The 26,108-nt window shown below is 34.7% G+C and overlaps 2 protein-coding genes across 3 annotated transcripts in view; one reads left to right on the forward strand and one right to left on the reverse strand.

Annotated features, from left to right (window-relative positions):
* Nucleotides 1-586: 586 nt before the first annotated feature.
* On the reverse strand, nt 587-13,087 carry LOC109105341 (1-acylglycerol-3-phosphate O-acyltransferase ABHD5-like). Of its 2 annotated transcripts, XM_042772013.1 has the most exons (8): nt 12,687-13,086; nt 12,234-12,314; nt 11,302-11,387; nt 8,297-8,669; nt 6,949-7,106; nt 4,839-4,950; nt 4,443-4,629; nt 588-958 (listed from the first exon to the last, which is right to left on the reverse strand). In XM_042772013.1, exons 1-8 carry the CDS (start codon nt 12,713-12,715, stop codon nt 869-871), a joined length of 1,116 nt encoding a protein of 371 aa, XP_042627947.1. In that variant the 5' UTR covers nt 12,716-13,086; the 3' UTR covers nt 588-868. The 2 variants fall into 2 exon arrangements, with proteins under 2 accessions (XP_042627948.1, XP_042627947.1); XM_042772014.1 differs by lacking the exon at nt 12,234-12,314 and having other exon boundaries at nt 587-958; nt 12,687-13,087.
* A 157-nt stretch (nt 13,088-13,244) lies between these two features.
* LOC109061779 (anoctamin-10) overlaps nt 13,245-26,108 on the forward strand; it is a 29,056-nt gene continuing 16,192 nt past the window's right edge. Inside the window, exons 1-12 of the mRNA XM_042772012.1 lie at nt 13,245-13,719; nt 14,936-15,086; nt 17,729-17,926; nt 18,405-18,539; nt 20,120-20,239; nt 20,600-20,933; nt 21,065-21,300; nt 22,276-22,331; nt 22,647-22,721; nt 22,860-23,042; nt 23,263-23,454; nt 24,255-24,383. Of these exons, the coding sequence (XP_042627946.1) occupies nt 14,948-15,086; nt 17,729-17,926; nt 18,405-18,539; nt 20,120-20,239; nt 20,600-20,933; nt 21,065-21,300; nt 22,276-22,331; nt 22,647-22,721; nt 22,860-23,042; nt 23,263-23,454; nt 24,255-24,383 (1,797 nt within the window). The 5' untranslated portion in view covers nt 13,245-13,719; nt 14,936-14,947. The remainder of the gene's footprint in view (nt 13,720-14,935; nt 15,087-17,728; nt 17,927-18,404; nt 18,540-20,119; nt 20,240-20,599; nt 20,934-21,064; nt 21,301-22,275; nt 22,332-22,646; nt 22,722-22,859; nt 23,043-23,262; nt 23,455-24,254; nt 24,384-26,108) is intronic.

Below are 26,108 nucleotides of genomic sequence, written 5' to 3' on the forward strand. Positions count from 1 at the left end.
CGGTACTTTAGACCGCGGTGGAAACTGGTACCTGTACTGTTCCTGGTACAATTGTTCCGAGTAATTTTGGTGGAAATGTGGCAAATGAGAAACCATAAAAACCTTCATTTCACCCCTTCATTCAAGTGCTTGGTTCACGCATGCAGATATCACCATTATCATAGGACCATATCTAGAGCCAGAGTGACTGTCATGCACTTATATAAGAGTTTTGATTGAGTAATGTGTAGATCTGTGCTGCTCTAGTTTTAAAGGGTTCAGTCCAGAAAAGAAAGTTTCAAAAGAATGAAATCCCTCAAGGAGCGTTTGCATGAGGCTATGGATTACATGTAACATTGTTGTAAATAATACTCATTTTCATGGCCAGACTGATTGTTTCACTTCATAAGATTTTATAAATCCCCAAGGACCACGGTTCAGCTAAAAAAAAATAAAAAAAAACTCACCCTTTGTCTGAGGGTGAGTAAATTCACAGCAAATCTTCATTTTTGGGTGAACTATCCCTTTAAAGTCTATATAAATAAAACTAATATTCACTCAAAAAACCTTAGAATATAAACATTATAATATTTCATAATAATTCATTATTATTTATACCAAAATCAAAGATAAATAGATTTTTGTAAAAATATAAACATTTTAATTTTTCACATTTTTTAATTTTTCACATCATCATGTCATAATTATGTGACATGCAAACAGTAGTAAAAAGTCAGTAGTAGTGCAAAACAAAGGCTTCTAGACTCTCAGGTCCAAAATTAGGAAGCAGTGAAGATCATGACATGCACAAGCTAATGTTGAGATACACACTTCTGCAGAAAGCCACGTATGAAGAGTTCCTGACAGGAAGTACCTTCATCATCACTCTTCAGCTTATTGTTTCACAGACATGAAGTATCTTCTGGTTGAAATCCTCTGGATGGTCAGCATACACATAATGTCCTGCACCTCGTATGGCCTAAAACCAATGCATGTCAATTAGAAGTTTAACATTAGTCAAACAGTACACAGGCACAGCCTAAGATTACCAAGAACACAATATGTGTAAAAGAAGAGCCATAATAAATTATAATAAACTGTGGGTGTTTATTTTGAACCACTCCCACAGATGGTGATGTAAAACATTGCCATATTTTCTCTTGGCTCTTTTTGTATAACTAACTTTCCTAATAATTCAAAGATTACACGAAGGCATTGCAGAAATAGACTAAAGCCTCTTTCAGACTGTCAGCCCAAATCTGATTTTTGTGCAAATCCGATTGAAATCCAATCATAGTCTGAACGGCAACGAACTACATGAAATCTGATTTTTGCAAATCCGTTTCGAGCTACATTAGCCTCGTTCAGACTATCAACCCAAATCTGATTTTGTGCATATCTGGATGGAATCTGATTTAAATAACTGACTGTCCACACAGTTTATTGCAACTGTTCATATCCGATTTGTGTGTCCATAAGCGCTCTTTAATTTTTAGCTCGAAACGGATTTGCAAAAATCGGATTTCATTTAGTTTGTTGTCTTTCAGATTATCTAAATATGATCGGATTTCAATCGGATTTGCACAAAAGTCGGATTTGGGCTGACAGATAAAAGTCGGATTATTGGGAGGTTTGCACTCTACATATAATGAATGCAAGAATACTGTCCCTGTGAGTACATGACACATGGTATGATTTCTGCTAATAATCCCATATATTAAAATCAGTTGCCAGCAGGGGTGCAACGGATCGTAGATGATCTGTGATCCCTACAGACCAGGCCCCACGGTTCGGCAAGCAGTACTGTCGCAAGGGCTGTGCCAAGTCATTTATGTCTAATTTTTATTACTGTTTTTCCTTCCATTTTGTCATCTGAAAGACTAAAATAGTCATAGCTGATATATAGTATAAGACTCTGTGTATAAGAATGTTTAAAGCTGTCTGTTGTTAGGATTCCAAAACGTTTTAAAAGTTACATTTTTAGGCTGGTCTGCCTCAGTGGTCCAACAGTGCTCAACAATGTCAAAATGATCGAGATGGCCAATCAAATCAAAGAAGGCGGGTCTTACTGTCACTGTCACAATGCAACGAGAGTTCGTGGAAAGATGTAGTACTGTATTCGAAAACTGTTTTACAATAGAAATCAAGTGCGTAGCGTCTGTGTATGCAGGGTAGGCCTATTATGCATGTGCATATGGGCCCGGGCCTATTGGGGGCCCGCCGAGCCGAGGGGGAACCTTTAATTGAAACAAGGAATGAATAGAGCCCTGCACTTCCAACAGCTTATAAGAATTCCAGGCCTGAGTCTGATCCGAGGCCTTGTCTTTTTTCTCTCTCTCTTTTTCTTCCCCTTTACACAGCTGCTGTAGCAGCAAATAGGCTAGTACAGTTTTGTTTTTTAATGCCAAAGTGGTTATATTTCTTTTTGTTTCTTTATTAAGTTAATTTAGAAATATGTTTGGAACATTTTATGTTTGTTAAATTCACGTTTTCTTTTTTTTTTTTTTAAGTAACGACCAAGTGGCCAGTGGCAGACTGAGTTGAGCATATGTTTGATCAATTTAACCTTCTCAAATCAACATGACTTGCCTAAAATAAAATCTACAGACATAAAACACTTGCAATTCACAATATTAATTAAAAAATGTAACCTAGATAAACGTGTTCTGTTAGACGCATCTAGGCTACAGTTGTTTGTGTGGAGAGTGGAAGCTGAAGCGCACCAGAATAGAAACTTAACATATGCCGTCATTTTTGCTAATAAAGGTAAGAGTAATACATCAATCGGAATTGAAAGGGTCTACTTTTATCAGGCATGTGATCAACTAGAGACAAAAAAGAAGGGAAATCCGGCCACGCCCACCCATTTTTTTAATTAGAAATCATTAATTTGACTCTCAAGAAACATTTCTGATTATTATCAATGTTGAAAACAATTTTGCTGCTTCATATTTTGTGTGGAAATGATGATGCACTTTATTTTTCAGGATTTTTTTTATAAATTTATTAAATTCGTTAATACATTTATTAAATAGAAATCATTTTAAATGTCTTCACTTACTTTTTGTCACTTTCGTGCATGATGAATAAAATTATTAATTTCTCTCTCTTTTTTAAATCTTATACAAATGTTTGAGTGGTATCACTGTTTCCACAAAAATATTAAGCAGCAAAACTGTTTCTAACATTTAGCAGCAAATCACTATATTAGAATGATTTCTGAAGGATTATGTGTCACTGAAACTTCTTTGTAAACAACAACAGATTTATAAATGTTTCTAATGACAAATGTTGAGTTCCCAAATGCAAATTAAAGCGGCTTAAACCAAGCGCAGCACTAAAAGTGAATGCAAAACATATGGGTCGTCCCTCAGAGATCGGAAAATACGGAAATCCGTATTTATACGGAAAAATCACATCCCTGTTTTATTTCTGTGCACACACAAAAATCTGTGCTTTTGTAAAATGTGCTTTTTGTCATCTTGGTCTTGAGCAGGAGCGTGTCACAATAAATGATGAACCGAAACTCAGTGAATACTTGCCTCCTCACAGACATGATAAATAGAATGCTTTAAATACTTTGTAACTAAATGATTCAAATCGAAAACAAAAACTCTTTCATTATGTAGGCTAATCCGTAAAGATACATTTCTCTCTAAAGGCACGCGTCCTCAGGAGATGGCGAGTCAGGATCGTCAACTTTATCTTGTGACACTGACTCAGAAAATACTAGTTCATAAATAAATAAATCAAATATCTCCTTAGTATTTTATTTATTTAATTATTGATTTTTGGGCTTCTGCCAAGATTGTGTTTGCATGCAGTACAAATACTCTTCGGTGGCATTTTAGTGCCACGTTGAAAAATAACTAACTAAATAAGATTAACGTCATAATATTTTCAGGATAAAGTCAAAATTATGATAATAAATTCATGTTATAAATAAATAAATAAATAAATAAAATAAAACGTCTGTGGCATCCAACCTGTCAGTCTTCACATTTTCACCACTAGTTGCCAGGGCAGCGGAATTTCTCCAAGTGCTCCCAATCCTTGCCATTTGCATGCGCAATATAGGCTATAATCTCAAAATATTATAACTTTAATATCGCCATGTTATTTTGACTTTAATCTCAGAATATTTGGACTTTATTCTTGTAATTTTGACTTTATTCTCAAAATATTTTGACTTTATTTTCGTAATTTCAACTTTTTTCTTAAAATATTTCGAATTTATTCTCAGAATTTTCTTGACTTTAATCTTGTAATTTTTTATTTATTTTTAACATGACACTAAAACGTCGTCGTACAAATGCATTTATCTGTGTGATGTTGCAAAGTTACAGTATCTTTTCATAATTCCTCAAACTGTTATCTTAAAGGATCAAGAAAATCTCTCTTTAAGGCAATGCAAAAGTCTCTATGAGTGACAGTGTGTGTTGAGCAGTGAATGGAGAACTCACAATGATCTCTACATGGGAGTTTGGCCTCATTTCTTTGATTGAATTGCCGGAGTGGCCATCTATGCTGGAGCGTGAGCCATAGATCACCATAATGGGGATGTCGCTGTGAATCAGGCCAATTCTCTGCAGCATGGGCATCTTTGCCCAGCCATACGGAATGGTCATGTTTTTAAAGGCTGTTTCACCACTAAAAAATTTTAATCATAACAAAGAACAGACCATTATGAGCCTTTCAGCATTAACATATATATCTTGTAAAAGACCATTTACAACAAAAGCATAATAGATAGATACAGTAGATAGATAGATAGATAGATAGATAGATAGATAGATAGATAGATAGATAGATAGATAGATAGATAGACAGACAGATAGATAGATAGATAGATTTGGTACCTTGGACTTTGGACATTAAGATGGTAAATATATTCTGTCACTCTGTTGTCATTAAATATAGCTGCAAATTTCTTTTTAAAGTCTGGTCTCAGAGTCTGCACAAGTGTGGGACCTACAGAACAATGTAAACACACATATGTAAAAACTAAAAATTGAAAATCCACCTGAAATCAATCTACCCAAAAACATCAATTCTTCACTTCATGTGTCACATGTTCTCCCATAGTCAGAGACTAATGTCCAGCTCCATTCAGAATCTTACTCAAGCAAAGAGATATTTACTAAATAGTATATCTCAGCTGCGTGATTGTTTATATTGTTGCGAATATGTATTAATATAAAGCTGGATATATAAGTATGTCCAATTTTATCCACATTCATACAGTATACTCGAGTAGGGTGATAAATACTATATAGCACATCTTAGCTGCTTGATTGCTTGTATTATCGCAAAAAATAATCACCCAGCTCTAATCTGCTAAACGAGACTATAAGGCATGAGGATATAAAGAAATTAACAATAACATCATGATTTTCTTTAAAGTTGCTTTGAAAAAGTTTGTACTGTGAAAAATGCCATACAAATAGACTTGAGAAATACTGAATATTTGCCAGCAAATTTACTGAGCTACCATTTGAGCAAAAATAAATGAATACAAATTCAAACTGAAGACCAATGTCAAGCTGGACATATAGCAATCTTTTTAATTAAACAGCAGTTAGTGCCAGACATGATGGATTTTGTGGTAGGTGAGTGAAATTATATGCATATTGTCTTGCTGTAATTTTCTTAATTTTGACATTTTAAACAGTTATTAAAAAAAAGGAAAGAAAAGAAGAAAAACAAACAATATTCATCAGGGTCGTCAGACCTCTACAGTTTAGTGTGCCTGTTAATTAAAAATCTATCAGCCACTGCACATTATTGTTGAGTTGTTTATTAAACATACTGGCTAATTTGATTATTGGTAGCTTTCAGTTACTAGTAATTGTATAGTAATCACAGCTCCATTTAACACTTTCAACTATGTTAATATCTATTCCTCAGAAATATGCAGATTTCCCTAAAAAACAAAACAGCAAATACAATGTGAAAAATGTATATTCTGTTTGGGCTTGCTTGTGATGTTAGAACCATCCTGAGTCAGGGGATTTCTGGGTATGAGGTTATGCCACTCCTAAAATACTGGGGACTTTCTGCCCAGGGGATATTATCCTAAGCTAACACTCAAATAAACTGAGATGACACATCCTTTTTGGACTGATCTCAAATTAAGATACACCATGATCTAACATCATGTAAAAAATATGAAAAGAGAGAAAGAGACATGAAATATGATCCTAGATGAGTTATTTAAAAGGAAGCTTGCTAAAATATGATTGGAACCTCATCATTAATATTAATATTAGTGCTGTCAAATGATTAATCGTGATTAATCGCATACAAAATAAAAGTTTTTGTTTGCATAATATATGTGTGTTCTGTGTATATTTATTATGTATATATAAATACACACTCATACAGAATATATTTTGAAAATATTTACATGACTATATTTGTATTCATATAATTTATATCATAAATAAAAAATATTTAATATATAAACATAACATAACTTTCTGAAATATATACATGCTTGTGTGTGTATTTATATATACATAATAAATACACACAGCACACACATATTATTTAAGCAAAAACTTTTATTTTGGATGTGATTAATCGCGATTAATCGTTTGACAGCACTAATTAATCTATGAACACAAATATTCAGATCCTAGAAAATTCTAGGGTTATTGCCAAAGCCAATTTGTTCTTGCAAAACAATTTTACTGTAGCATATACACAGAAGGCAATGTAATTAAGGTATGAGATATGAGACAGGTATGAGGTATGATAAGAGACATGCTCCAATTACTAAGGGAATCATTTCAGTGAAATTGCAAGCACAACGTCTTGGCTAAATCTGTCCTTGGGTCTTCATCAAATGCTGTTCCACATCATTAAAGATATACAAGCACATCTTGAGCCCTGAGCTATCATTTCTCTTTCTCTCATTAATACATTTATTACATTTGATTTGCTCTCTCAGATTAGAGTAAATCTTACCTAAAGGCCCAACCAATCTGAGACCAGCGAGAGGGTTGAAAGGGCTCAGCATTGCCCCTATAGCTTTGATCCACATAGGAATGGGTCTATCTTGGTCTCCTGAGTCGCCTGGACGCTCTGGAAAACCCCACGGTTCCACCAGAATCAGGTGCTTTACTCTGGACAGTGGGTAAAAAAAAAAAAGGACATACTGTAAAAAGTCTGTGGCATATTTTCAATCACAGTTTCACCTACCACAACAGTTACAACTAGATACACCTACCAAAAATTGATTTTTTATTTTTTTTTGGTAGTTATCTGTGCATTTTTATTTAAAATAAAAATAAAAATCTTAGTGGATAGGATAGAAGCAAAACTATGCTCAGGGAAACAGCAATTCTAATGCTGCTGAAATCTGATGCTAACAAAAATAGTTTCGAATTAAATTCTGAGGTCAAACTGCTGGCAGACATAAAGGTTGTGGGATATGGGGAAACAGGAAGGATGTGAAGAAAAGTGGTTTGCATCCTGAGTGCACAATTACAACAGCACACAGAAACGAGTTTCTATTCATCAAAAGGGCTGATTTCAAATCAAATTTAAATTTGAACTGAAGTAGGACACAGGATACAGAACTGTAAATGCCTGAATTAAAATTTATGGAAACAGATGGCTATATGCTTAGTTTTCAATAATGCATTTCAGTTATCAGTATGGATTATGCAAAAACATTCACATCGCAAAGGATTTGCAAAAACATTAGATAATATTCATGTATATAATATCACGCGTCAAAATTCATGTTACTATATTTAGCATATTAACTTAATTTTATGGACCACAGAGGAAAGAACAATTTGTTTACACTATGCTCTAATTCACCCCATATGCCAATATTTTTTTAATCAAATTAAAAGTTTGATGCTGTGTTAATTGTTTTGAATAATAAGTATTCTAATTAGTTTAGATAAATATATTCTACAAATAAGGGAATAAAAGGGCAAAATTAGTCAAAATGAATGATGTAATCATTTGTTTTGTCTTAAAACTTGAGTCATGTTGTAACTGTGTTAAAGTGTTTTGAATGGCCAATGCATGAAAACTCATGAAATGTCGAATCTCACATTCTGACATTTGCTAAACTCCATTGTCAGGACCATTATTATGATGTTTATGATTAGGAAAAATTACCATGCAAGATGCAACAACCTTTCATTAATTAATATGACATCTGTGACTTTTTGTTAATTAATCAAAAGTACTTTATTGTTGAAATGTGCTTGCACATTTTAAGTATTTATTTAGGATCATAATAAATATATTTCATTGAAGCTGTGCTCTTTTTCTCTCTCTCTTTTTAGCTACAAACCTGGTTGGGTATGTGATAGCGTAGGATGCAGCCAGATATCCTCCTAAGTTATGGCCTAACATAATCATACTTTCCAGACCCAGTTTCTCCCTCCACTGTTCAATGGACTCCACAAACTGGAGTTCAGCCTCCTGTGCATCCGTATTGAAGTGAGGTCTGCTGCTCTGGCCAAAGCCCAGCATGTCGAAGGCATAAACGGGCCTCTGCTGAGAGAGAGAGTCCAGGTTCAGTGCCCAGAGTCCCACACCGCCCCCAAATCCATGCAGCAGCACCAGAGGGGTCTTATTTTCTGTTGGCCCCTTAAATATCAATGTCCACAGTAAGTTTTTGTCAGATATGTGGACAAACTGCCTGCAGAACTTGCTTGTGATGTCTGAAAGGAATAAAAGGAAAAGAAACGGAAGCAATGAGTTTCTTCTATACAGAAAGCCAAAATTAAAAAAGAAAAGAAAAAAAAAAACACTCCAACTTACTAAACTAATACATTTAGTATTTTATCTTTCACTCACACACATGTGTGTGTATATACAGCATATGCACATACACACACACACACACACACACACACACACACACACACACACACACGTATATATGTATAATTTTATTATTATTATTTTTTTTTTTTACCAATATAATAAAAATAGGCTAAGAATTTAGCAGATTTTATTGCAGGCAAAATTATAGGAAAATACAGTTTTATACTATTGCTCCCACAAGGCTCAAATACATATTCACTACCTTTCAAAAGTTTGGGATCAGTACGATTTAAAAAATAATAATAATAATAAAAAAAAAATGGTATTATTAATAGCAAGGATGCAATTTATATTTTTTTTTATAATGTTAGAAAAAAGTTATATATCAAATAAATGCTGTTCTTTTGAACTTTATATTCATTAAAGACTCCTGAAAAAAAAAATCATGATTTCCACAAAAATGTTAAGCAAAATATTGTTTATGTAACCGTCAAAAAAAAAAAAAAGAAAGAAAAGAAAAATATTGCTTTTGTAACCGTCAAAATATTTCTGTTCTGTTCTGTGTTCCCTGTCCCTGTTGCCTGAGTTCTCGTTTCTAGTTTGTTGCCGTGGTTTCTGATTGAGTTAATTCTGCTTCATGCATTCTTGGGACTGTGCTACACAGTGTTTCATGACAGTTTTTTAACATTGATGATAATAATAAATGTTCCTTGAGCACCAAATCAGCATATTAGAATGGTTTCTGAAGGATCATGTAACACTGAAGACTGGAGTAATGGCTGAAGAAAATTCACAGAAATAAACCACATTTTAAAATATTATAAAATTAAAAAAGTTATTTTAAATTGTGACAATATTGTACAATATTAACGTTTTTACTGTATTTTTCATTTAATTAAATGCAAGCTTGCTGAAGACTTCTTTCAAAACATTTCTAAAATCTTTTTTTTTTTTTAAAGCCAGAATTTTGAATGGTATTGTAGACTGTATATAACTTACATTATTTTTTAACTGTAACAACAAAACTGAATTGAAGGTTATATCAATATATATTGATTGTTATCAATTATGTGGATAATATTCAGTCGTGGTCAGAATTATTGGCACCCTTGGTAAATATGATCAAAGAAGACTGTGAAAATAAATCTGTATTGTTAATCATTTTGATCTTTTATTTAAAAAAAAACTTCACAAATATCTAACCTTTCATTGAACTTAAACAATTGAAAATGGGGGAAAATATCATTATGAAATAAATGTTTTTTTTTTTTCCTCAAATACACGTTGGACACAATTACTGGCACCCCTAGAAATTCTTATAAGTAAAATATCTGTGAAGTATATTCCCATTCATATTTACAATTTTGAGCACTATGGTGATTATGAACAATGAAATTATCCAGCCGTGGCTTCCTGTTTCACAGAAATATAAATATGAGGGAAAACAAAGGCCAAATTCCCTTAATCATCCATCACAATGAGAAAAACCAAAGAATATATTCCTGATGTGCAGCAAAAGATAATTAAGCTTCACAAATTAGTGAAGTGGCTTTAAGAAAAGAGCTAGAGGAGTGAAAATTCCCATTTCCACCATCAGGGCAATAATTAAGAATTTCCAATCAACAGAAAATGTTACAAATCTGCATGGAAGAGGACGTGTGTCTATATTGTCCTAACGAATGTTGAGGAGGTTTGGTGCACACAGGGATAAAAAAGTACCCCATGTGTACAATGAAATATACTGCTGTATTTTTAATGTTGTGGGCCTATATTTCTGCTGGAGGTCCTGGACATTTTGTTTAGATACATGACATCTTTGATTCTTTCAAAAACCAACAGATAAAAAATCAAAAAATGACTGACTCTGTTAGAAATCTTATAATGGACCAATTTTGGATCTTCCAACCAAACAATAATCCAAAAACAAACCTTAAAAACAACACAAAAATGGGTCACTGGGCGCAAAACCAAGCTTTTGCTATGGCAATTCCAGTCCTCTGACCAGAATCCTGTAGAAAATGAGTGTGGTGAACTGAAGAGAAGAAGCACCAACATGGGGCTGGGAATCTGAAGGATCTGAAGTGATTCTGGATGAAGGAATGGTCTCTGATCTCTTGTCAGGTGTTCTCTTACCTCATCAAGCATTATAGGAGAAAACTCAGAGCTGTTATTATGCCAAATGGAGGTTTCAAAAAGCATTGAATAAGAGGGTGCCATTAATTGTGTCCAGTGTGTATTAGAGAAAAACATTTATGTCATAATGATATTTCCCCCATTGTAAATTCTTATTCTCCAACGAAAGGTTAGATTTATGTGATTTTTTAAAATAAAAGATCAAAATGAATAACAATGCAGATTTATTTTCACAGCCTTCTTTGATCATATTTACCAAGGGGGCCAATAATTCTGACCACGACTGTAACTCTAGAGACAATTTGCTATATCTAACAATTTAAATTTTGAAAGGCCAGGCAGATTTGACTTTATAGTTTGATACAAACAAAGGGTACAATGGTGGTTACTCACACTGCAGCATCTTCTCTTCTGCCTCCTTCAGTTGGCTCTGAGATGTCGGGCTCCAGGAGGGCAGCCAGCCAGCGAACCACCATGATCTACAGTAAAATTAAATGTCAGCCTCTCATTCTTATTTTACTTAGAAAGAAACTAAAATCACACAGCTGAAAACGTTTGTAATTTAAATAATAAATAAATAAATACATACATACAGGAAATACTAAGGAAGCACAGATTAAAATCTACTTACACAGCAGAAGATAAATAAATAAACACATACCGTACATACATACATATATACATACATAAAATATGAAATAGGAAATAAATATATAAGTAGGCTTTCAAATATGCTTCCAGAGAACACAAACCTTAGACATAGACATTAGTTGATAAAACTCACTCTGCAAATCAAAGCAGCATTGTGCATTGTAAAAAACAAAAACAAATGTATACAGTGTCCATGTTACACATCTTACATGTTAATGAAATGCTTTTCTAAACTTTTATTTATTACCAATGAAAAAGACATTGTTTAATTATGCACATTTCCACGAAATAAACTGAGTACAGGGTACAATGGGGCTATATTTCCCAAAGCTTAAGAGAAAAAACAAACCAGTACTTTCTTAAACAACTGCTGGTTTGCCTTGTTAAACTGCCCTAAAGCATGAGGTCAACACTGATTCACAAGTGATGACAAATTGATATGGATCTTAAAAAGTTGCTGATTTAAAAAGTTAAGGAGAATCTAAACTATCACATTTATTTTGAGGTAAAAGACTTAATTGATCATCCTGAACAAAACTGGACAGTTTTTTAAGTACCTGTGGAATACAAACATTCCTGGGTCATTCCATGTCAATTCAAGGTCCCCGGCTCAAATTTTTGATTTTGCTAATATTTTTTGCTGAAGACAGATAAACATATGAAAAATATTTTACCTCAATGTCTTGTCCAAGAAACAGAAAACATTGTAGAAGAGACTACGAATACCGAGTAACATCAGTACACGCTGTGCCAGTCTAAAGAGGATGTGAAAGAGCTGTCAATCAAACGACTGTCAATCAAAGACACAGTAATTATATTACAATTAAAATGAATACAGGCAATTAATCATTTAGTTAGATATTAGTTAAATTAAAGTATACATTTTAAAATAAGAATTAAGACAGACAATTGTAGCAATTAAGATTAAGAATTGAAATAAGTAAGGCAGAAGACATTAACAACAAACAATCTAATATTATTGGGTTTTATTGATCAACACTTACTGTACACAAACAGTTCGCTTACATGGCAAACTAAAAAGAATACAACTAACTGAAACAACAGTAACAACGCAAATATCTTGAAGGGTTTTGTATGTAATTGTGTGTTTAGAGGGTCACACTTACCCAGTACCCGCTAAGACTGTCTCAGCCATGATTTCAACACTGTTTGTTGATCAGAGAGAGAGAGAGTTGTCTGAATCGTGAACATATTTTTGTTCTTATGAGTCGAATCTTTTCATTGTAGCAGTTGAACCAGTTAAAAAACAAAACTGAGAACCGTCTCAAGAGCTTTTGCAGAGTAAGTTAGTTGAGAAATTAACTGAAGGATAAATAAGGCATATTTTTGTACTTATATTTATATATACGTGCATCTGTAATTGCTATCTTGTAATACATCCATAAGCATCCCAATGTCCATTGGAAATATGTAAATGGTTTACACATAAATTAATTTGACCTTAATATATGCCAGAAATAGTGGTAGTGTAACCATTCCGAGTTACGACCCATAAGCCAGTAAGTCAGACTGATCCAGAGTGATTCGCGAATCAATTCAGAGAAATATCTCGAGATTGGTTGCCCTCAGCTGCGAATCAATTCAGACTGGTTCATTACAAAGAACCGGTTCAAAAGAGTGATTCAATCACGATTCGGACAGCGCTAGTATTGATCACGTGACAAAGCGTCAACAACAGCGAGTGAACTGACTTCCTAGCTGGCTAGAGAGTATTATCTGCGTTAAATGTACAGTTTAGAAGTCGTTTTCACTGCATACGTGTTGTTTGAAGGCACAAATAATTATAATTTTCTTTGACGTTAAAACGCATTTATAACGGTGTATGGCGTACACACGAATGATTTAAAGAGGATCTATTTCAAGCTCATGCGTATTTAAATCAGTGTTGATAAATCACTCACAGTTGCATATTCAAGTGTCAAGTGTACGGTGGGTGGGTGTGATCTAGAATTAGGGCTGTGTCATCTCGATGACGTGGAGGAACTCAAGTCAGCTTTAACTTTAAACCTCTCCGTCTCATACAGTTACATTAAACACAAATTAAATCAAGGTTTTTAAATCAAGTGGCTTAAATGGGTCTCTAAGCGCAGGACTGACGTCTGTTTCGCTTTCCGGACAGCTGATCGCGCGTGCTACACTGTGAGTAGACAGTTTACATGTCAGTGGGGTTTTAGGCCTGACATACGGCTTGTATCTTTAATATGTTACTTTACAAACATTTAGGCTTTGTAAAGTGGTAACAAGAGTGGTGTTTGTGCGTTATTTGACCGTATAAATGTAAATGGGATCACATATAGCATGTCTATGTATGTTTCTCTGTCGAGCATGCATTTTTAGCTCCGCCCAATAATCTGTCAATCAAGTCAAACCACGTTGACTGTCAGTCAGTCAGGACAACTAAAGAAATGTGTAATGCAATGAGAATCACATGCTGTTTTTTTTTTTTTTTCTGAGACATGTCCACAAACTCTGGGTTACACCTGCAGGTTTAGTTTTACTGACATCTGTTGTACATAGATTTCAGAGAAAAGAGGTTTTCTTGCCACACCTTTTCATGCAATGTGGAATGTTACTTGTCTGGAGTTTTTTTTTTTTTCTCTGCCCAGAATTGCATGTTTAAGATGGTTGTTGTTATGTTGAACATATACAGACACAATCCATTAGCAGATGCGCACATGCATATTATTCACATGTGCAGTGTAGCAGCAGGCAGACACAAAATAATGCACACACATATGTTTTTTACCTTTATAGTGACTCTCCATTCACTTACATTGTTTTTATACTGAACCAACGATATTTCCTACCTATTAACCCCAACCTTAACCCTAAACCTAACCCTCGCAGAATGCTTTTTGCAATTTTGCACTTTTTTTTTGGAACTTGACTGTGCAGAAATATAAGTGCACACCTACACTGTAGCTAAATAAAAGTGTACATTTCTTTAAAAAAACAAATTACTGATCCTTTTGAATTGTATAGTAGTATATATTGGAAGATTAAGTCATATTATACAGTGACTTGTATACTTTATTATATGTCTTCATCATCTAGCAGTAAACAATATGTTACATTGACATTTTTGACCAGCCATGAATTTTATTCTAACCTATTAGTAAGAATGACCTATTTGCACGAGTCTTCTGAGTAACAGGAAAACATTTTCATAAGCAGTTACGGATGCATATAAGGCTCGCTCTTCACAGTGTTAATTGTGTGGTGTTACTTGTGGTGTTTCATCTGCTCTGAAGGAAACTCTCTCCCTGTATCTTCTGTATCTGAATCTTGAGGAGAGTGATATGTTTTATTTATAAATTTTTTGCCCCTTGCCTCTTTTCATCTGTGTGTAACACAGGGACCAGGAAAAATGCAACTAGGCTTGTCAGTTTCTGACAGTGATGTCTCTTCGTTCACCCCTTTGGTGGTCCTGGAGCTTGCTGATGACACTAAAGCAGAGGCCATCACTTGGTTACTAAACAGGATCAGAGACAAGCAGAAAAATGGAGGTGAGACCCCTGGCATGTAACGTCTAGGGATAAAGGTTGACAGGAACTGAACATTTTCTGAAATATCTACTTGTCCTCTAAAGTTGTCTGTGTTTGAAATTCATTGTTTTTTGGGGTTTTTTGGGCCTCTGTCAGTGTTACTCAACCACTGTGACCCACCAAACGTGAACCCTGTCCTTCACGGAGGTCAGGGACATAGAATATCAAATTCTGCCAGTAAAGGACAAACAAATGCAAAGTTACTTTATACATATTGCTTGCACAGACAAAAATGAGCAACTCTGTGTCATATTAACTGCTCAGTGCTCTATTTGTTAATTAAAATATTCTGACACTACAGGTTAAATGGATACTAGTTCTGTAATTAATTTTTATTGTACTCAAACTATAAAGCTGTCGTAAAAGATAAAGTACTGCTGTAATATTTCAATACTAGAGACTAGTAACATGAGTTGTTATTATTTGAAGCTGTTTTATATGAAAATTAAGAACAGGTGATGGTTCAATATAAAAGGTAAAAAAAAAATTGAGGGAAAAAAATTGAGGAAAATTATTCCCTCATGACTGTTGTCTGGAGGACCCTCCACCCAATCTGGTAAGACATCACAAAAATATTTTATTTTCTCCATTTCACCACTAATTTATCTTGTTTACTAGTAAGTAAGTACATTTTATTTATAGAGCACAATTAAATTCAGCTTACACTGAAGTGCTGCACAAAATAGTTATAAAATAAAGTAAAATATAAAATAAAAATGAGTACAAAGATAACAGTTACTAATCCATAATTTAATAATCAGGAAAGGCTATAGAGTAAAGATGCGTGGGATAGTTCACCCAAAAATTAAAATTTGATGTTTATCTGCTTACCCCCAGGGCATCCAAGATGTAGGTGACTTTTTTTCTTCAGTAGAACACAAATTATGATTTTTAGCTTCAGGCGTTGCAGTCTCTCAGTCGTACAATGCTTGGCAATTGTAACAGAATCTATGAGAGTAAAAAAAAAAATGCACAGACAATACCCTGGGGGTAAGCAGATAAACATCAAATTTTAATTTTTGGGTGAACTATCCCTTTCAGTCTAGATTTAAAACAGAAATAGAAGAAGCACTGTTAATGTCAGGTTGCAACTGATTCCATAACCGTGCAAAGGCTCTGTCACCTTAAGTCGTGACCATGGAACATATAAAAGAGCTTTATTGGCAGATCTGAGAGACTTAGAAGCTGAATTAAAAAATAAATAAATAAGATCAATGTAAGATGGGGCTTGTTCATTAAGAGCTTTAAAAACAATCAGCAATATTTTGAATTGAATTCTTAAAAGGACAGAAAGCCAGTGAAGGGAAACTAAAGTTGCAGTGATATGATTTGCACTAGTTATTGGCCACTGCATTCTGAACCATCTGCAAATGTGCCAATGAAGATTGGAGAAGACCAAGGTATAAAGAATTACAATAGTCCAGCTGTGATGTGATAAATGCAAAAATGACTTTTTATCAGTCTTTTTTACAAGTCTTTAAAGAAAGTGTCGATTTAAGCCTGAAAATTATTCTCAATTGATAGTAACCGTTTTTTAACAACTGAGCTCAACAAAGCTCAGAGTCAAAGATAACACCAATTTATTTATTTATTTATTTATTTATTTATTTATTTTTTGCATGTGACTTAATATATGGAGTAAGATTGTCTAAGTAACTGGCTATAGAGTTTCTAGTTTTGGGGGACCAAAGATAATCACCTCAGTTTTCTCATCGTTAAGCTGGAGGAAATTACTTGCCGTCCAGCATTTAATATCCTCAAGACAGTCCATAAGAGGCTGCAGAGAATGTCTAGATTTAAATGGATTGCACAACTGAGAATCATCAGCATTGAAATTAAAATAAATTGTTATATTTCATAAATATATTACTGAGTGGAAGCATGTTCAGATTAAAGAGTAATGGGCCCAAAATTGACCCTTGAGGAACCCCACAGGAGAGAGAAACAGATGATGAGGAAAAAAATGGCCAATAGCCACTGAGAATGTCCTGGATTTAAGATATGACTCAAACCACAGTAATGCCTTATCCTTAATGCCTACCCAGTGTTCAAGGTGAGACAAAAGGATATTGTGATTTACCAAGTCAAAAGCGGCACTCAGATCCCGTAAAATCAAAACTGCATTTACACCAGAATCAACCACAAGTAACAAATCATTCATCATCACTTTTAACAAAGCTGTTTCAGTGCTGTGATGAGGTTAAATTAGATTTCCATTAAACATGCAGTTGTGCACTATGAATATTGCTGGCTCTATGATAAATTCCTTGTATTCTTCCTTATTTGTAAGGATATATTTATAAATATGAATGTAAATTTGCCAAGGTCAAAAAGTGTCCTAAAATATCAGATAATCTGATATTTTGGCTGATTATAATGCAAGTATAATAATGTTTACAAATTAATAATTTGTCCTTGAGTCCTTGATTTTTAGAGTTTTTAAAACCAAATGAAACCAACATAAATACAAAGAGTGCATTTTTAAGAACCCATTTAGTATTATGATAGTCTATTTTATTGTCAAATTTTATGCACATTTATTTTTGGGGGAGAATTTGACCTGGTGAAGTATGTATTTTTTAGCACTGAGATTCTGTTTACAGGAGCAGAGTTGTTGGTGGATCAGCTCCTGTTTCCAGCTCAGGATGGTCAGAAGTCTAATCCAAATGTCTTTGTGGTGGGCTCCACATTGCAGAGGCTCTTAAAAGGAGCTGAGGATGTAGGGTTATTTAAGGAGTTTCAAGATGGGATAATGCGAGGGTTCACTTATGCCAACAGAGAAAGCTTCAAAGACTTTTATGGTGAGATTTAGCTACAGTATAACCAAAGATGAGGAGTCTGTTATATTTTGTTATTTCAACCACATTAGTTCATTATAAAGGCTTTGTGTATATATGACTAGGTAGAAACGAGATATTGATTCTTTGAAAATACTTTATTTTAAGGACCAATTCTCCTTATTAACTAATTGCTTATTAGCATGCATATTACTAGCAAATTTTCTATTTATTAGTACTTATGAAGAGCATATTAATGCCTTATTCTGCATGCTCATATTTTAGATCCCTTAATCGTACCCCATTCCTAAACTTAACAACTATCTTACTAACTATTAATACTGGAAACAGCTCTTTAGGAGTTTATTGAGGCAAAAGCCATAGTTAATAGTGAGAATTGCCTCCCAAACTAAAGGGTGACTGATTTTTCTAAAAGGGATACAGTATTAAAATACAATACAGGTCCAGGTTGTTCTATAATACTGTTGCATTGTGCTCATAGGAGATGGTGAAGGATTTCTCAGTGATGCCGAGTGTCAATACATTATCAAACATGAGTTGGACACACTTAGGGCTAAGAATGAAGAGCATGTTCCTGGATACCCTAAGGTTAAGCTCTACCCTGGAAAATCAGTTGGTAAGTGTATGTCTATCACCAGCTGTATTAGATAAACACAGTCGTCGTCAGTTTTTCCAGATAGTTGTAAACATTTTGGCTCTTTGATGCTTTCAACATTGTTCTGTTTGTTTGTATCTTAAAGTCAACTTGAAATCAAAAATGACCCAATTTTTTGGGTGTTATTCATCTGTGCATCTTATTCCTAAAAATTGTTCATCCTCACAATCTTTAATCAAAATGTAATAAATTGGTGAAAACTAGTGCTGTTAACCAATGGTTACATTTCTGTGTGCTAAAATATTATTGGTGCGAATGTTTTTGATTCCTTTGGTTATTATTTACTTAATTCAAACGTGAAATTTAGAAATGGAATTCAGTGAGGGAATATTAATATTGTTATTTTTTTAATGTACTGTTAAAAATAATGTTGAAATAAGCTAGTAGTATTTGGCAGATCATGTGATCTCAACATGGTGGTTTATTCTGACACTGCCCTTGTAGAATAAAACATCATTTTAAACCACTGACATCATTGGCCCTATCTTGCACCCAGCGCAATTGACTTTGTACACCGACGCATGTGTCATTCCTATTTTGCACCCGCGCAAAGCGCGCTTTTCCCTCCACAGAAGCACGTTGCTAAACTAGTGAATGAACTTGTGCTCCCTGGGCGGTTCAGCGCAAAAAAGGAGGCGTGTTCCGGCGCAAACAATCCCTGGTGCTATTTTGCTGTTCCATTAAACAATTGTGCCACTGACCAGAAAAAACCTAGTCTAAAGTCAGTGGCGCGTTGCGCGTTGTTCATTATGCTATTTTAAGGGCGCATGCTTGACCATAATGTATAGCATGCACAACGCGCATACCCACTTTGCTCATATAATCTACACAGATGCAACAGTTATTTTTGCAAATCATAAATTGTTACACTAAAAAAAATTTAACACATGAGATGACGGAAATCAATGTGGTGTGACACGAAGATGTGAAAAAAATAGGCATAAATCTAGCTTACAAATTATTCAGGCTAATTGTAGTAATTAAGGATCAGACCTGTTTGCCCAGTAGTGGCAAGACATATATGTACATCATCAGTCTCCTCGGCTGTGAACCGCTCCTGGCGTGCGCCTGGTAAATACGCCATAATAATAGCAATCCATAATGGAACTTGCGCACCTGCTTTTAAAGGGAATGTTGGATGACGCTCTGATTGGTTTATTTCACATTACGCCCAAACCACACCTATGAATAATGAAGCTACTTCAGACCAACCCATTTTAGATTTGCGCCAGGCGCAAGAGCCATTTATCCCGCCGGGAAAATAGCAACAGCGCCGAGACCCGCCCACAAAGTTACTTGCGCTTCGCGCTTTGACACTTGCGTTTCAGATCGTTAAAATAGGGCCCCATGTCATTTTAGAGAACATACTTTTGAATATTCCTCAATATTATATCAGCTAGATATCAAACTAGATTCAAAACATTGCCATTCAGATTGTCATATTTGCTATTTAACATTTATTTATTTATTTAATTTTTTTTCACTATGCCTTTTTCATTTCTGAAGATTAAGTTACGTTTTAATGGTAAACTCTTTTCCAGTGCGGAGGTTGCAGTCTAAAGGTGTCCTAGTCCAGTATTTTCCTCTCCATAACAAAGAAGACCTTAAAAGGCTCTCGTTCTCATGGTACAAAAAGATCAAATTGTCCTTCCAGCCACTGGGTGAGTCACTCTGTCTGTGTGCGCTGGCAGCATGAACTTTACACCCAACTCCAGCCTTTATCCTTCAACTTACTGTGAAAAGAATTTCAGAAGAATTTCAGTTATATAAGTACAGCTGAATGTCATATTTGGTGGGTGTGTGTGATATTATAGCTGTTCTCTTGAACTATTGTGGGAATTCAGAGTAGTGTTGATTGCTAATTTAATTCAAATGTGAAGCAGATTTGTACTTGCACCATCTTAAAAAAATACACCAGCTCTGGTGTCTGACGTTTTTGAACATTAAACACACACATTGAAATCACAGTGCACTTTGCTACATTAATTAAAGATGTTCCCTTTGTGTCCTTCATGATGTAGATGACATCAGACATTACTTTGGTGAGGGTCTGGCACTCTACTTTGGATTTCTGGAGTATTTCACGTTTGCCTTGGTACCCATGGCCCTCATTGGTATCCCTTACTACCTCTTTGACTGGGAGGACTACGACAAGTATGTGCTGTTTGCTGTCTTCAACCTGGTTTGGTCTACAGTATTCTTGGAAGTGTGGAAGAGATGCAGCGCTACGTTTGCATACGGGTGGGGAACTCTGAGCCGCAAAAAAGCGTTTGAAGAACCGAGGGCTGGATTCCACGGAGCTCTGGGGTTTAATCCAATCACGGGCCGAGAGGAACCAGTCTACCCTAGCTCAAAGTACCAAGTTTTGAAATGTTCTCACGTTTAAAAAAAAAAAAAAAAAAAAAGGCACCAACATCAAACAAATATAAGCATGATTAATATGGTAAATATTCTAGATGCTCACAGTGTTTGTTTTCCCATGACAGGCGGCAGTTGAGGATATATTTGGTGTCGGTTCCCTTTGTTCTGCTGTGCCTGTATCTGTCCTTTTACGTGATGATGGTTTACTTTGACATGGAGAACTGGGCCATAAGTGTATACAATGAAAATCCAAACTTTGGGACCGGCATTCTGCTGTTTGTACCTAGCATCATCTATGCTGTGGTCATCGAGATCATGAACTTACTGTATCGCTATGCAGCAGAGTTTCTCACAAACTGGGGTGAGCCTGAAATTCTTCTTTTTTCCTGTTCTTCTTTCAATAACAGTTAGCTTTAAACTAAAGCCAATTTCTGCCTCAAAATCACAAAAAAGGTAATTCTGAGATGACGTTTAATATATGAAATTAAATAAAATCACACTGTCAGAGTGATTGCAATTGTATTTACAAGATATGAAATCACATTGTGAGATATAAAGTCACTATAGTGAGATATAATGTCATATAGTAAGATATAAAGTCGAATTGTAAGATTTAAAGTTACTGTTGGGACAAATAAAGTATCAATTCTGAAAGTTAAAAAAAGATAGAGAGAGAAATAATATATATATATATATATATATATATATATATATATATATATATATATATATATATATATATATATATATATATATATATATATATATATATATATATATATATATATATATATTTTTTTTTTTTTTTTTTTTTTTTTTAAATCAGAACCCTGAGTTTCCTTACCAGGAACATTACCTAAAACTTCACTGATCACTGATTCTCAATACTCTCAATAGCACCTTATTGTCCAATAATTTCCTCAATATTTGCTGTAATTAGGATAAAGCTGTTTTTGCACTTTTAATTTATATATTGAATTAACATGGTTAATTAACCACTATTCAATTTGCGAGTGTTTTGTTTTCCAGAACTGTATGTTGTTTAGTAAAAAAAAATAAAATAAAATAATATATATATATATATATATATATATATATATATATATATATGTGTGTTTAAATTTAGATCTTATTGATGTTAATTTTAACATTTTAATGTAGAGTTAGATTATTTTTTATATATTTTTATAATTAATTTATTATTTATTTAAATACTTTTGGCCTCCTAGTTCAGAATCACTGATCTAAATCATTTTTCTGTGTGCTATTTCACAAGTTATTTTCCAGATGTTACCATCCAACATGAAAGTAAATCACATTGTTTTTTGTTTTTCAGAAAACCATAGACTGGAGTCATCATTTCAAAATCACCTTGTGCTCAAGGTTTTGGTGGTATGCTTTCAAGTTTTTTGTCTTTTCATATACTTCACATTTTCAGTCTTATATCGGCATGTTTAATTTCATTTTTTAATTTAACTTCCTGTAAATATATGTCTGCCTGTAATATAGAGTTCCCACTCATTTTAAAATTGTGATTTCCATGCATGAGTCTCTATATCATTGTATTTAAAGGTTTATAAACAATTGGAATAGTAGTGGAACGGCAGTGGTCTAAAATGTGGGAACCCTGGCATTATTAAAATTATGCACATTTCAGAAGTGAAAATGTAGTTTTAATTCCTGTTTTTTTTGTTTGTTTGTTTCCAGTTTAACTTTGTAAACTGCTTTGCCTCTCTCTTCTATATTGCCTTTGTCATGCAAGATATGGTGCTTTTGAGACAGGTCAGTATTTCACACAAAACTCAGCTGCTTCGACAAGCAACAAATCAAGTGTAGTTGAATGACTTAATTGCAACCAACTTTACAAGACGCCTTATGGTTTTAACTGGAAGTTATTTGTCTGTGTGTGTGGATCATTAGAGTTTGGCCACATTGCTTATCACCTCTCAAATCCTGAATCAAGTGATGGAGGCCTTCCTGCCATACTGGCTGCAGAGGAGGAGGAACAAGAAAGTCCATAAGAGGATGAGGAGAGTGATGGGTGATAAAGAGCTCCCCCTGCTGGAACAAGTTCAGCTGGAGACCGAAATGAACACCTATCTGGTAGGTTCCTGTAACTGTGATCAGCTGGGTGCCTTGAGCTGTGAAATAAAATGTAATTGTGAACCAGCACATAGGAATACACTCTTTTGAAGTCCACTTCAAATGTTAGCCAAGGTTTCTTCTTGCACCAAAAACAGTCACAGTTTAAATGTTACATGACCTTTTCCATTCCTTTCTGACCTTTAAAACCGAATCTCTCTGAAATAACTTTGGTCATCAGGGCACATTTGACGACTACCTCGAGCAGTTCCTGTTGTTCGGCTATGTGAGTCTGTTCTCCTGTGTGTATCCTCTGGCTGCTGTGCTGGTGGTGCTGAACAACATCACTGAGGTTTATTCTGACGCCTTCAAGATGTGCCATGTTTTCAAGCGTCCCTTCTCAGAACCAGCTGCGAACATCGGGGTGTGGCAGGTGAGAAAACCTCATGAGAAAAGTCTCACATCCAGAAGAGCTGATAACTGACTGTACTTTAAAGAAAGCTTAAGAGACGTACAAAATGTACACAAATCATGCACTTGAGTTAAAGTACAAATACTCCAATAAAAATGTACTTGAGTAAATGGTACAAAGGTACTTGTTTTTAATGTACTGAAGTATCAAATGTAAAATTCCATCATTTATTTATTTATTTATTTAATCCGATATGCTTCATCCTATTACTCAGAATACCTATGAGTCAGAACTAGACAGAACAAGTCATAAGAAAGATTAGTGGATTAGCAAACATTATGCATAACCAAAAAACAACCACACTAGCCTCTCTTATATATCTGATATCCACTTACATGAATGTGAAAAATCATTTGAAGCATTTAAAGTTAAGACTAAATGTCTTTATAAGAAACATGTAGTCAAGTCTGTCCCAACATCTAAATGGTGCTATATATTCACACACCAGTGTTATATCAGTATTATTTATGTAATATTATAGTATTTGTTAATATTTTGAATAAGCTTTTTTTTTTGGAGTTTCAGTAATATTATGTGCCTTTGCCAATTTATTTTATTTATTTTATTTTAATATTTCTACTTCAATTTCTAAATAGGTTTTTGTAAATTTAATACCTCAACTTTTAAATTGAAGTATTTCATTGCATTTGTATATTTTATTTTATTTAAATTAGTTTTATTTAATAATAATAACACTGTTACACACACACACACACACATACGCAAAGAAAACTTAACATTTGGTCTTTTTATTCTTCCAGTTGGCATTCGAGACAATGAGCATTATAGCCGTGGTGACCAACTGTGCCTTGATTGGTTTGTCTTCACAAGTCAAAGCATACTTCCCTGAATCAGAGACTCAGATGATCCTCATTGTGGTGGCAATAGAGGTAACATATTCTCCTGTCCTTACACCATGATAACCTATAACCTCCTTTTGCAATGGCCCAAATGGTCCATAAGGTGGCATCAGTGAGTTGTTTTCCTTCTGCATGTGAGTGTATGAGTGTCAAAGGGTACTAAAGTTGACCACCATCCCGTTGGTTTGGATAATGCAGAAAACATAATGTATTAGACTTTGTCAGTTTGTGTAACAGAAGAATCCAGATCCCCAAAACTGTGGAGCTCTAGTCCTTGTGGGTTAATGTCAGAATTAAACAGGAAGTTCAGTAAAGGATAAGCTTTGCTTCTAGCCTCAGGAGACCTACTCAAAATAACTGACCCGAAGCATGGAGAGAAACACACACAAACACACTAGAGACTTGTGTTTTTTTGGGGAAGAGAAAATAGAACTCGTGAAATTCTGTGTGGGGATCTGGGGAGGAATTCATTGTGCCATGTCTTGTTTTCCGCTAATTAAACTTCGCAGTAATCACTGGAGTTGTAATTAGGCCATACTGATCCGTGCACAGCATCAGCGTACCATGACAGAATTTTAAATAAAACTCAAAACCACTAGTGTTGTGGGAATAGAAAAGTCTTTACAAACCTCAAAAGCAAATGGCTGTAGTCATTCAGATCTGTGTGTGGCTGTGTTGTTTCGTTCTGCAACATTAAATCAAGTAAACTTAATCCAAATTGACCCGAAGTCAGAGAATATATGCATGGTAAATCAAAAGCAAACAGTAGTGCTGTCACCTCATATAGGCAGTATTTGAAGCTCTAATTCAGATTGATTGGATTGAGTTTGGCTGCTCCTGCTGGTTGGTGTGAATTGATTTGTTTAGGGCTGGTTCAGCTGGACTGTGGGTATGCTGGCTACACTGGAACAGCTGCTGTCAGCTCGGTTCACGGCAGGTCAGCTCACTGCTCCAAATCAACTTAGTTTGTGGGTGAGTGTCTGGCTACGGTGTATCTCTGTATCTCTGACGTGTTCCTGTGAGGGTCATGGCACTCATCAACATTCGATAGCTCAGATGGTAGAGCAGAGGGTGTTACATTAGGACAGTCGTGTAATCTATATATACTATACACACACACACACACACACACACACACACACACACACACACACACACACACACACACACACACACACACACACACATATTTTTTACCTTAGGTTCAATGTTGGTATAGTAACAGAATAATAGTGAAACAATCAGATTTAATCATCATAAATGAAAGCATGGAACTTACAGTATGTAATGAATAAAAACAATCATAGCTAACAAAACTGTCCTGTTTAGTTTACCTTATACTTACCTTAAAACCTATTAAATGAATGAATGTATGCATGCTTTTGAATTGCCATCAATGGAGAAAGCTGCTTTTTGGAACCATGATAATGTAGTTAGTTATGGCATCTACCAGGTGCATCTGGACAGTGCTAACCACAAAAAACCTGAACCCTTGGGTCTTATGTGTCAGCTTTTGGCTGAATAAGTGGCTTGTGTTTGGGCTACCTAAGGGGGGGGGGGTTGTAAAACTGTTTGGAAACACTAGGGGTGTGCTATATCACGATTTTTGATCATGGATGATTAAAATGTGTCCACGATTTGCTTTCGAAGAAATATTGTAGTATTGTGCTACAGCACACATTCTATCAGCTGCAATTCTGGTGCCTCTGTCTCAATATACTGTACAACGTTACGTGACATACTGTACGTTCACAT

The sequence above is a fragment of the Cyprinus carpio genome, chromosome A16 (genome assembly GCF_018340385.1).
Source record: "Cyprinus carpio isolate SPL01 chromosome A16, ASM1834038v1, whole genome shotgun sequence".
NCBI lineage: Eukaryota > Metazoa > Chordata > Actinopteri > Cypriniformes > Cyprinidae > Cyprinus > Cyprinus carpio.